Source organism: Typopeltis vanoorti, chromosome 17 (assembly GCF_054136105.1).
Source record: "Typopeltis vanoorti isolate ZY-2024b chromosome 17, IOZ_Tvanoo_1.0, whole genome shotgun sequence".
Lineage (NCBI taxonomy): Eukaryota > Metazoa > Arthropoda > Arachnida > Uropygi > Thelyphonidae > Typopeltis > Typopeltis vanoorti.
In genome coordinates, this window is record NC_143565.1 from 36,840,348 (window position 1) to 36,854,536 (window position 14,189).

A 14,189-nucleotide genomic window follows, 5' to 3' on the forward strand; every position below is an offset into this window, starting at 1 on the left:
GGTATGGCAGTGAAGATTTTAGAGAAGTTGGTAAGAACTCTCATATCATACAGAAATGAGTAGACAAACAAGCTATGCTCTACAAGGAGGTGCATGAGTTTACTAAAGGAAGGTCATGTTTTAGCAATTTGCTCATATTTTATAACAATATTAAGAGTTGGTTAAAAGAGGTGGATACACTATGATAATGTTCAATTTTTCTAAGGCATTTGATAGGATACCACATGAAAGGCTGTTGCATAAACTGGAGGATATGGGATTGGAATATAAACTCTTGAGATGGATCAGGGGATGGTTAACAGACAAATATCAAAAAGTGGGATACAGTGGATGTGAATCTGCCAGGTTTAAGGTGACCAGTGGTGTACCTCAGAGTTCAGTCCTTGTGCCAATATTGTTCAATCTATACATTAAAAGAGATCAGGCAGGGTCTAATATCAGATGTGCAACTGTTTGCCAATGATGCAAAGATAGGCAGGATAATTAGGGATGCTATCAATATTCAGCACTTACAAAAGGATTTGAATAAGCTGGAAATTTGGGCAAACAAAAATGCCTTTCAGTTTAATGTTAGTAAGTGTAAAGTTATTCACTTTGGCACGCTTTTGACATGATTAGAGTTCCAGCAGCATATTATTTTAGAGGGGTGCAGGATGCTACAAGAAACTGAAGCACAGGATCTTGGCATATTGGTGGATAGGAATTTGAGTTCAAAGGTCACATAGCAAAGCTGCAAATACAACTGAGAGAATAACTGCGATTTGAAGCGAACTTTGACATGTAAGGATAAGGAAATCATTTTGCCTGTTCATAATACTTTGATAAGACCACGCTTGGATTATTATGTAGAAATTTGGTCTCCCAGGTCCATGGGGATAAAGAAGCTGTGGAAAGGGTGCAAAGATGAGTACAAAGATTATATCCGGATTATGAGATTTAGATTATGAGGACAGATTGCGAATATGTGGATTGTGAGTATGTGCAGACTCTGATTAACAGGAGAAAGAGGGGTGATATTTATTTATTTATTATTTATCGTATGGCTAATTACATCGCAAGAAAGGAAACATATACAGTGTCGGTGACAATTATAACAATATGTATATAATTAAAATATAAACAGACATATATATATATTTATAAAAATAAAAAAAAAATCTAAAACTTGACATCTCTAAATATATGTATATAAGTGGGCATTCACAAACACACCAAATATACAAACATCACCAGTAGAAATTACAAATACGAAAATTAAGATTCTCCTATCAGTCAAATATTACAAGTTTATATCTAAGTTATTAATCCAGTCAATAGTCACAAGTGTTGAAACTAGAAAATCTTGTTCTCCTTCGTATTTCGCTTTCAGTGGGCATTCTTGGTGAATATGGCAAATGGTCTGCTTCTCACTTCCACAGTCACATTGTGGGGAATGAATTTTGTGGCACTTGTAAAAAAAAAAAAAAAGTCTGCACATCGCCCATGGTTAGTCCTTAGATGATTTAGAGTAATCCAAATTTTGCATGGAAGGTCATATCCAGGCAGTTGTTCAATGCAGGGAAGATTCTGCAAGCATCTCCCGCTGGTGTCTCCACTCGTGATTGACATCAAAATTGTTCTCTAGCAGCCTTATAGCAGTACTGACAGGAGGATGTCTTGATTTCAATCTATCTATTAAATTTGAAGCATCTCTATGTACTGGAAGATGGGGAGTTTTTCTGGATCTTTCTATACTCCCTGCATAAGGTGTTGGCTCTTTGTAACGATGAAGGAGGAATAAGACTTAAAATAGGGAGCCATTCTATATGGTACTCTTGATTGTTCCTGAAATAAGATGCATAATATTATTGAGCTGTTTATCAACCAAATGGGTGTGTGTGTGCTGTTAATCAACACCAGAGATCCATATTCAGCAGTGGAAAATACAAGACAGAGAGCTGAGCATCTAAGCAGTGGAGTCGCAGAAGCTCCCCAAGATATTCCGGTCAGTTTCTGAATTACATTGTTGTGAGCCTTAATTTTATCCAATGAGTTCATGAGATGTTTTTTAAATGTCAGAGATCTGTCAAGAATTATTCCCAAGTACTCTGAGGTACTATTATGTCAAAGAAGTTGTCCATTAAGGTAAACCTGGAGTTTTCTGTTGGCAAGTTTATTATTAAGGTGGCAGGACCAGGTCTCAGATTTGTTGATATTCAGTTGAAGATGCTAATTCCTGAAATATCTACCAAGAGTCCAGGTCAGTCGTCAGTGTTGTCTCTGTAGTTTCTACTGAGCCACTACTTGTTGCCAAAGCCCAACCATCTACATGTGGTCTCTGGCATGTCGGCGATATATAAGCTAAATAACATCAGAGAGAGGACAGAACTGTGGGAAAGCCCATTGTTCAGCAATTTGCTTCCACTTGTTTTGGTTCCCAAAACAACCTGGAATGACCTATTACTAAGCATATTATTGATAAGCACAGTTGTTGTTTTGCATTGTGTGACTTTAAGTAGTTTATAAATGGAGCCCTGCCTCCAAACTGTATCATAAGCGACAGTGAGGTTTCTATAAAGGCAACTACAGTCTTAAGGCGCTGCTGAAATCCTACTTCTATATATGTAGTCAAAGACAGGACCTGGTCTATAGTGCTTCTGCTTGGTCTGAATCCTGCCTGTTCAATAGGTATATATTCTAGTATTTTGGGGCTTATTCTGTTCAGTAAAAGTCTCTCCAATAATTTGAGACACGTGCTTAGCAGAGTGATTGGTCGGCTAACTCTCTACCTGTTCATTTGGTTTACCTGGCTTAAAAATAGCTATTATTTTTTGTCTTTTAAACTCTGAAGGTAAATGTCCAGTCTGTAAAATATCAGAGTAAAACTTTAATAGAGAAACCAAAAACGCACGTATTTACCACAGTGGCCTAGAAACGTGCATTCCGTCAAACCCTGGAGCCTTACCCGGCTTCATTTCCTCCAATGCATCCGTCACTTCTGTAACAAGAAAGGGGAAAGAATAACAAGATTCTTGATTGCATATCTCTTTCAGTTTATCAAGATCTCTTTTGACTCGAGTATCATGGCTATTATTCTGGCGTGCTCTTGACAAAGATAATATTCGATTTGCAACTTGATTAGGAGAAACTTTGGCTTCCTATCGGTGAAATTTCGCCCAGTTTTTGTAGCAGACCCCATGCTCTGCTACAAAGGGCTAGAGTGCTTAAAATCCAGAGATCCAACAGTCTCTGTCCACTTGAGTCAACGAGCATCACTGAGGCTATGCAACAATTCCTCGGCAATTTCTTGTTCTCCACTGTCCAAAAATTCTTGATAAAGGGTCTCACTCTTTTCATCCCATCCCGAAATATACTCTTTTCTAAAACCTCTCAGGATATATTTTTTGGTGGTTGTAATGACCACATTTACAAATCTGCTACAGTTCCTTGCTGTGGGTAGTATCCAACCGAGACATTTGTCCAGATCTTCAGCAAAGGCATTCCAATTTGCTTTGCTGAAGTTCCATCGAGGGCGAGGGAAAGAGGAGTTCAGTGGTACTTGCAGCCCTACTTCAATGAGTACAGGTCAATGCTGACTATGGGGGAAGTCGTCCAAGACTTTTCTTATAGCCAAAGGCTTGCCGTTAATACTGTTAGACACAAAACACAGATCTGGATTGTACTCTTCATTCCAGGCTGCAGACCTAAAGGTGCTCCTATCTTTTGTGCCAAAGATCAAATGGTAGTTATGATCTTCAGCCCAGTCAACAAGAGATTTGACATTCAGGTCATTAGTCCTATAGTTCCAAGTTTCATGGTGACTATTAAAGTCTCCTATATAAATTGAAGGGTGGGCTTGAGGGCTCTAACCCATGTTGGCCATTCCACACTCGGAGGTTTGTATACATTAATGACTGTGATTTCTCCTATTTTTACAGTCACAGTATGGATATTTCCTTGAGTTGATGTTGCTACAAGGCACACATTTTCAATCTTGCTCTGAACATATGTGGTAATGCCATTTTCGGAATTGTACCCATTTTCGGAAAATACTGTTCCTTATCGATGCGTGTCTCCTGAATAACAACTAAGTCTATTTAATTTTTTCTGAATATTTTTGAAAAACACTGACATTTAGGCCAGCTGATGCTTTCAATATTTAATTGGCAGATAAGGACTGAGGGTCTGAGTTGCCATATCTGCTGGTTCTGGAAGGAGCCTGAGCTTCTCATTTGATTTGACATTTTGGGTCTAGACTAGGAGGCTAGTCTACATATGCACCTCAGGGGTGATAAGATAGATGTTTATAAACTTTTCAACGTGTTATAGGATATCCTCTGACGAAATTTTTCATTATATGGAAGGTGGGGAGAGAACACAGGTGCATTCATGGAAGTTAACTTTATTTGCAGTCAAGAAAGAGATAAGAGCTAGGTTTTTCTTCCAGAGAGCAGTGAGTAAATGGAATAGTTTGCCTTTAGGGGTAGTGTGTGGATCTAGTCTGAACGAATTTAAGAGAAAATATGACAGCTGGTTTGGGTGATTTATAGACTCCCTCAACGAGTCCTTGACTCCCTGGAGGTCTCAGATAATAATAATATACTCCTGTTTGTATTCCCCTTGAATATGCTCTACTACTGTTTTGTCACTGCTTATTTTGTTTAACTGTCTTTCAAAAGAATTAATATTATCTATTTTTTAATATATCTATATGTGTATATATAAAATTGCCAGCCTGGTTGGCCAAGTGGTTAGCATACCAGTCTCCAAACAACAGGCTGCTGGTTCGAATCCTGCTAAAGGCATGAATGTTTGCGATTGTCTTGAGGTGGGAAATGAATTTTATCACTTGGTGTGAGATCACCTCTCCACTTATGAGAGACCTGAAGTGGCTTACAAAAAGTATATAAGTGATGAAAAAAATTAAAAAAATATATCCTTAGCCCACCCACTGTAGAAAATGTACTAAGATTTACAAATAGCCTTTCATGGGTGGGAGCATTATAAAAAAAAAAGATATTAAAAGATATGCACACACACAATCCAATCTACCCAAAAAGTGTTTTATCACAGCTAATACATGATTGCATGTTTAGAGGGATTCTATTGTAATTGTAATAAACATATTTCTATAAGCTACCAACACTCCTATCTCAGTATCTCCCATAATGCAAAACACATCTAATTGCGGATATGTCTAATGTTATGCATTAAGGGAAGGGCCACTACCCAGACTAGTTTCGACCTATATTGAGGTCTCTTCAGTAAAGTGTACCACCTTACCCTGGTATCTCCACTTGGAGCCAGGCCCAAGTGGAGATACCAGGCAGAAGCATTAGCAGGTCATCTCTACCTATAGGAGTTGCCAAATGGTGTGCCACCCTTTTTTAATAAATTACTCTGAATTTAGAGAAAGATGTTGAAAGTTTATTTTTCACTTGGTTAGAGTATAATAAAATTAGTTTAATCCTTTATCCAAGTGTGAGCAAACAAAGTTTGCGCCTGATAGTATCTTCAGGACTGGAGTAAGGTGGTACAACACCAGGGCAACTCATTGCAAAGGTGGAGCAAGCTACCAACACTCCTATCTCAGTATCTCCCATAATGCATAGGTAGAGATGACCTGCTAATGCTTCTGCCTGGTATATCCACTTTTGGCCTGGCTCCCACTGAAGAGACCTCAATAAAGGTCGAAACTAGTCTGGGTAGTGGCCCTTCCCTTAATGCATAACATTAGACATATCCGCAAGGAGATGTGTTTTGCATTATGGGAGATACTGAGATAGGAGTGTTGGTTTCTTGCTCCACCTTTGCAACAAGTTGCCCTGGTGTTGTACCACCTTACTCCAGTCCTGAAGATACTATCAGGCGCAAACTTTGTTTGCTCACACTTGGATAAAGGATTAAACTAATTTTATTATACTCTAACCAAGTGAAAAATAAACTTTCGACATGTGGGTTTGTTTACATGCGTGGAAGAAACTAGTTCCCAAATTATTAATTTAATTATTTAATTCAGTGGTTTCAAAACTTTTTCGGCTCATGGGGCCCTTAGTATATTAGGATTTTTTCCCAAAGTCAGATCACAGGCCTACCTAATAGTAGCAGTTATTTCGGTGAAAATATTGGAATATTTCGAGTGCACAGTTTGGGAATCACTGATTTAATTATCCTTATGGGGAGCCCGTTCGTAAGTACAGAATGCCGTAAGTCGGGTCATCTGTAACCAGGGGACCACCTGTATATAGAATTTTTCATATGGAGAGTGGGGAAAAGGATGCAAGGGCATCCATGGAAGTTGAGGATGAATGCTGTCAAGAAGGGGGTTAGGGCTAGATTTTTCTCACATAGATTAGTGTGTGATTGGAATGGATTGCCTTTAGATGTCATGTGAATGAATTCAAGAACAGGGATGACAGCTGATGTGAATGGGAATGACCTCCCTCAATGAGTTCCTGACTCCCTGGAAATCTCTTTTATTATTAATAATAAAATGAAATCTGTGATTAATAAATAATAAAAAGTTTAGAAATAAAAGAGTACTGCAAAAGAAATCAGATATGATAAAGATAACATCAAAACTGATGATAAAAAATATTCTTGATGTACTTTGAAAGCCTAATAAAAGTAATTTCTCATCACATCCAGATCAGCAACAGAAAATATTCAAGACAAATGCAATTTGAAGTACATCTAAATTATATTCTTGGCTTAATCCTTTATCCAGTGTAAGCAAAGAAAGGATTTAAAAAAAAAAAAAAAAACTTGGATTAAACCAAGAATATAATTTCTTGGCATCTTTAAATTTATAGTATAACCAAGTGAAAAAATATTTTCGAAATCTATCTCTAATCCACAATATTTTAATGACTTGCATACCGGTAATATATGACTTCTGCATTCCTGTAAACTTGGTATCTCTTCTGGATCTGGCTCCCACTAATGATATTTTTTAAAGTTAGTCTTTGGGTTTGCTTGATACCTGGGGAGGAGAGAGATTTTGCTTGGTGACAGGCTATTGCATATCATTGATTGGAGCCACTGCTGAGTTCCTGTCCTGAAGTGATCTGGGGCAGGAACGATGAGTTTGGTAGTGATCCTTTAGGGTCACTCAGTGACATATGGAGTGCTGCTGTAGATCACTTTTTTTTGGAGAAGTATCCCTGCACTTTAACATACTTCAATGAAGGTCAAAACCAGTCTGGTAGTCCCATAATGCATTCCATTATACACATCTGAAAAGGTATATGCTTTGCATTATGGGATACTAAGGCAAATGATGTGAAGTCATTAGCCACTATATACAAGTAGTCTAGTTGTGAAGATACTTCACTCACAAACATTGTTTGCTTACAAGTACACTTGGGTAAAGGTTTAAACCAAGAATATAATTTCTTGGCATCTTTAATTTATACATAACAGAAACCTGAGTAAGAATAAGCTGGGTTAAGGCCAAACAGGATTATAAGGATCCTTCTTTTACTTTACAATAGTTAAGAATAATGGGAAAATAATAATTTGCATTTAAGTGTTATACATGAAGAAAAGCTTATCGTAAGGGGCCAATGAGAAAAGCTGTTCAAAACTCTACAACAGTATTTTGTAAATGAGACAAAGCAACAGATAGTCTATACTTAAGTTGTAAATTAGCACTTAAGACTTCAATTTTATGCACAAGTGTCATAGGAAGTGGTGTGATGTAAAATCAAGCAGATTACATTGTAAAGGAAAGTACTATTAAATAACCATATCAAAGAGAGATTAAGAGATTATGACTGCTCAGATCTTTACTTTATGCAAATGATGTGTTGCTTATAAATAAATCTTATACAAATCTTTAAGACTGCTTAATAAGTTATAAGAAATTTCATAAAAAAATCAACAATCGAAACGAAAAGTATAAAAATAGGAAAACTTTTAAATTTTCCTGTACATCTCTTGAAGTTACATATCAGGAGTTTATAAAAATCAAGTGGATATTAGATCCTGCATTATTTCAAACCTAAATGTAGAAAATATGAAAGTTTTGTAAAAATAAGTTGACCAGAGAGGTTACAGGAATACCAGTGAAACCTTAAAATAAGTACCAAATTAGAAAGTGAATATATGGGCACCTGGGCAGCATGCATGTTTTCTAAAGTGGTCCACGCTAAGGTAATTCATAAATGCCGGCAGGCGTATTCAACTTACATTTACAAAACTTTCATAGTTTCTACATTTGATTTTGAAATAATGCTGGATCTAATATCCACTTGATTTTTATAATTTTTTGCATCACCAAACTGAAGCCTTTTGGCTCTTTATTTTAGTATATACAGTTGGTTGTTGCTATAAGGCCAGGGAGTTCCACAGATGATCTGGAAGACATGCATCACTAAATCAGTACAATGAGTACAAGTCTCGTGATTGTTATGCAGGACTTCAACTATAGAGATATAGATTGGAAGGAAGAAGGAGCACATGGCAGAAAGGAAATAGAATTTTTACACCTGCTAAGAGATAATTACTTAAGGCAGCATGTGATCGAGGGGACAGAGGGGGGGGATTGGACCTGGTCATAGGATCAGAAGAGCTATCCATAACCAAGGTGACAATATTACTTCCAATTGGCGCAAGTGACCATGTGGTCTTGACTTGGGAAATTGTAAAACATGAGGAATATTCTATCAAGAAAGGGTATTTGTGGAACTATAAGGCAGGTGATATAGAGTAACATGCTTAGGAAAAAGCATAAATCTGTACCATGGCATAAAACACTGCAGGGTAAGGGTGTTACTAGTACATGGGATATAGTTGAGGATCATCTCAAGGAAGCAGTATTAAATTGTATACTTAAGGTAAGGAGGGTTCATTGGGTAGGAGTTAGATGGCTGAATATCATGAGTTTGCTAGTCACCTTTCTATTTAAGGTGGCTGAATATCATACTGTTCATGAGTTTACTGGTCACCTTTCTATTTATAAACCCTCCGCAGCTGCAGAAGAAGAAATGCTGCAGAGGGTTTATAAATAGAAAGGTGACCAGCAAACTCATGAACAGTATACAAGGTTCAGGAAAGAAAGGTGACCAGCATGGCAAGGAAGGCAAAATTACATTAAGAGAAGAATCTAACCAAGAAAGCCAAAGGAAATCCCTGGAGATCAAGAGTTCTTTCATTATGTAGCAAGTAAGAGGAAAAATGGCTAGGGAAGATTAACCTTAATGACTGTTGATGGTTATGAGGAGACAGAAGCAAATAAAATAGTTGAGTTACAGAGTGACCACTTTGCAAGGGTTTGTCATCTTAGTGAGGTTACTGCTTTAACCTATGTGAGAACAGAGGTGAATAAATTGGAGGCTCTTAGGATATTGCAGAATCTCAATGTAAATACAGCTGTAAAAATAAGTTGTAAAAATGGGATTACATTGGATATTAGCTATAGTTTTGTGAGAATGTGCAAGGGAACTGGTTCTGCCTTTGACTAGGCTCTTAATTTAAGTCTCAGCTCTGGTAGAGCTCAAAGGGAGTGGAAAGAGGACAAAATTTCTTTGCATATGGGAGGTTTCTAAGACTGCAGTAGCAAATTATAGACTAATCATTATCTCAGGTGTGGTTATAAAAGTACTAGAAAAATTGGTCAAAAAGAGAATTCAAGAATGGGTAGATAAAAATATGATACTGTATGGGAGTCATCATGGCTTTGCGAAAGGTTTGTCATGCCTTAGTAATTTACTAACTTTTTATAGAATAACGGCTGATATGGATAAAGGAAATGGCTATACGATGATTTTGCTGGATTTTACAGAATACCACATAGAATTCTGTTATACAAATTAGAACAAATAGGGGATGGATATGACACTGCTTAAGTGGATAAGAGGGTGGCTGCTGGACAGCTATCAAAAAGCGGTATATGGAGGGGCAGAATTGAGGGAAAAACAGGTGACTAGTGGTGTGCTGCAAGGTTCAGTGCTTGGGATCATTTCTGTTTAATTTGTACATAAATGATATAGGAAATAACTTGAAAGGAAATATTCAATTGTTTGCTAATGATGAAAAATTAGGTAGAGTAATAGTTAATCAAGGTGATGTGGAGAGCTTGTAGGACAATTTAAATAGTTGTTAGTATGGACAAGAGTTAATGGGTGTCAATTTAATGTCGAGAAATGTAAAGGTATTCATTTTGGGATAAACAGATTACAAGCCATGTATCGCATTGATGGCACTGTACTCCAGGAAATAAATGAAGTTAGAGATGTAGGGGGTGCTGGAAGACAGAGAGTTAAAGTTTAGAGGACATAATGAAGAACATAATACCAAACAAAGATAAGGAAGTTGTTATTCCTCTTTATAAGGCCCTTGATACATCCACATTTGGACTACTGTGCTCAAGTCTGGTCCCCTGGGTTTCTTGGGGATGAGAAAGTGGTGGAGAGGATTCAGAGGCAAGTAACCTGTAGAATGTTCCCTATGAGGAAAGATTGAAAGTGTAGTGGGGATTGCAGAAGTTGGTTGATAGCAGAAAAAGAGGGGATATGATAGAAACATTTAAGTTACTTAAAAGATTTTATATGACAGATGCGGGGGGAATGTTTCAGCACTTGGCTAGAGAAAACAGAACAAGGGGTCATCCCTGTAAGTTGAATAAAGATAAGGTGTGGTTAGTGGGGGGAGGGGAGAACTAGATTTTTTGCTTGGAGAGTTATGAATGAGTGAAATGGGTTGCTAGAGACAGTTGTGAGCCCTTTGTCTGTTCAAGGAGACGTATGACAGATTGTGTGGATAGAATGGGTGTATCACGAGGATGTATCCTAATAATAATAATAAGGCAAACAATTTCACAATGCTCACACAATTAACAATTAATAAATGAATGTTGCATACATTTTTAGTTTGTACAATCCTTTTTTAGATATAAAAATAGGCACATATGCCAGAAGACGCTCAGTAATTAATCCTACAAAGTCATGTCTTCTCAGAACTTACCTCAGCAGGAAGAAGAGTATACTGAAAGATTGTTTTTAGTCCTTGCAATAACCTGTTATCATTCTGGGTAACATACGCACAGAAATCATGGCTAAGTGCTATCCAGTCACTTCCACCATCAACTCTAATGCCCCACGGTAAAGTTCTTTCTCCTAAGCGCCACATGTGAGTATCACATTCATAAAAGGTTTTGTCCAGTCCTTGCTTTGCAATGAACCTTAAAAATTCAATCATATATATATATATATATATATATATACACACACACACACACACACACACACAATAGATGACAAAATATAAAATGTGGATGTATGGAAACATACAAGCACAATCATCATATCAATATTTTCAATGAATACCCCTTTTGGAATCATAATCTCACATTTGTTCAATTTTACAATAAAAAACTACATACACCAAACTCTCACTATAGCAAATTATCAAAAGTCCCAACCAAAATAATGTAATGGGATTTCTTTTAGAATATCACTGCCATTATAATGTCCGTGATATTCTAAAAGAAATTACCTATATCAACCAGTAACTTTTCTCTAATTCATATGAGTTTGATAAAATGAGAGTGGGTTGACTGAATTATCTTTTAAATTGGCAAGCTCACAGATAATAACAATGCTATTATCTTCAATGGTCAGTACAATGCTACTGTGTATGCTAAAGTGAACATCTAACAAGTAACTTACGAGGGGGGAGTATGCAAAAATAACTAGAATCTGAACTTGGTGCATGAGCATTTTCTAGGTACAGATGCTGCTGCTAGACATTGTGAATGTGCAATTTCCTGCATCAGTCTGACATGTGGTATCATCCTGTGTGAATTGGTTTGTTGTTCTGGCTGCTTTTTTGTTAGTGCTTACAAACAAGTTTGGCAATTTTGTGATGGCTGGAACAGAGGGTGAACACAAAATTTTGTTTTTTTGGGGGGGTAAAACTGCAGCTCAAACTTGTTATGCTTCGGCAACCTTTAAGGACAAACTTTAGGTAAAACACAGGTCTACAAGTGGTTTTCCCATTTCAAAATTGGGGGACATCTCAGCTGATGACCAACCACAATCTGGCCAGCCTTTGACAAGCAGAAATGATGAAAACATTGAAAAGGCTTGCCAGACAATAAATCAAGATCGTCAAAAGACCATTGAGCAAATTTCTGAAGAGACAATGCCCCAGCCCACACAGCCTTGCCCCATGAAGGGGCAGCGATTTGTTGATGTGGACGAAGTGAAAGAAAAGTTGCTGGAGGCCACAAACAGTATTTCAGAACTATTTCCAGCAGTGGAAAAAATGTTGGAACAAGTGCATTGACTCGCATGAGGAGTATTTTGAAGAAGACCAGAATATGGTATTATAAATTTTAATACAATGTTTTTAAAAAAATAATTCTGGTTATTTTTGGGTCCCCCCCCCTCGTATATCTGTAAATTGAGATAATCATTAATTTTTGAGTGTATTTTGAGTGTGTATAAGGATAAAAAGTGAACATTTAGAAATGCCAAATGATAGTGTTGTCACATATGCTCATGACAACACTGTCATTTGGCATTTCACTACATGCACTACACTTCTGACCAAACTAAGCAATCTGATAATGCAATAAATACCCAATGTAATCACTGGAGACGAGTCCTTTTTCTTTTATTCTTAATTGAAGTGTTAAGATTTAATACGTTCACATAAATCAGAATGTGAGAGATATATATTAGCAATACCTAAATCACATTCTTTAAGCATTTTGCATGCATTTTCATTGCTTCTAACTTAATTTAACATTCAATTTCAAAAGGTTTCATCAAAAACAGTGAACTCTCACTATAGAAATGTTATAAGCAACATGTGCACTAAACCTACTGAAAAGCCATAGCTAGAATGTCATCTATGACATCAAGGCCATTCAAAAAGGAAATACACTATAGTAAACCTTTTTAATACAATAAACTCTCCATTTGTTTCTTATAAGTGCAACAGTGAAAATTGACTATGTGTAAAGCATTTATTTTCTACTAATAGAACTTCAAATATCAAACATGAAAAATCAAGTAGGTACAAAGTCAAAAATCCATTATGGATCATCCTGATTTTTGGCTGATAATATACTGAAACAAATATACACTAATACAATACAATAATACACTGAAACAATATATATTCAATGTAATATTCTATGGATCTGTACACCCCTTGAGGGTACATGGCAGGAATTTGATGATGATGATGATATTCTATGGATGATAGCATGGCTCTGTGAATGGGAAACCCTGCTTAGTAATTTACACTACAATAAAGTGACAGCTTAGTTGAGTAAGGAGAAAATTATAGGCCATACTCACGATATTGCTACACATTGTAAATTCATTTGACAAGATATTGCATAGAACCATATTAAGAAAATTGGAAAATATGGCTATGGACATGGAGTGGACAGACAGAGGTTCTGTGGGTAGAATATGTGCCTTCCATATGCTTGGGATTTTTAGACCATCGTTATTGTTTACAGTTAACTTTTGGAGAGAGAGTTTCCATGGGTAGAATATGTGCCTTCCATATGCTTGGAATTTTTAGACCATCATTATTGTTCGGATTGGGTTGGTTGATAAGAATTTAACAGGCTTCCTTAAATTTGCGTTCTTACCATGTTTTGGTGTGATGTAAACAACTGGTGCTTTTCCAATCAATTCTATGTAGAGTTCAGGGCATGATCAGAAAAGCCAGCTTCACCATAGTTATTACATTTAATGTGTTGTTTATGTTCCTTTTGCCTGATAGGAATTGTGCATCCTGTTTCTCCTATAAATGGCATATTACAGGTGCAATAAATACGGGTATACTCTGGGGTAGGCCAGCGGAAGGTGTGGGTCTTTGGATGAGTTGAGTAAGCTTTTTATTTTGCAGGAGGTTTAAAGGTGGCTTTGAGGTTGTATTTTTGTAGTATTCTGTTTATTTTATTTGATGTCCCTTTAATGTACGGAATGGTTATAATTTTATTGTAGTCTGGTTTATCTTTGTTTTTTATTAAGGTCTTGTAAAGAATTTTGTTAATAGTATTTTGGCTGTAGCCATTTTTAAGAAAAGTATTGCTGATAACTTTAAATTCATCTTTCAGTGCATGTTTGTTGGAGCAGATTTTCAAAGCCCTGTTTTTTAGAGTATTAATAACACATAGATTTTGTGTTGGGTGGTGGTAGGAGTTTATGTATATATATTGGCCAGTATGTGTTGGTTTCTGATTA

The 14,189-nt window shown here is 36.6% G+C and overlaps 1 protein-coding gene across 1 annotated transcript in view; it reads right to left on the bottom strand.

The window, feature by feature from the left end:
* Positions 1 to 14,189, bottom strand: part of oxt (Xylosyltransferase oxt) — a 335,397-nt gene that overhangs the window by 173,496 nt on the left and 147,712 nt on the right. The window contains exon 7 of the mRNA XM_090406721.1: positions 10,945 to 11,161. Within this exon, the coding sequence (XP_090262847.1) occupies positions 10,945 to 11,161 (217 nt within the window). The remainder of the gene's footprint in view (positions 1 to 10,944; positions 11,162 to 14,189) is intronic.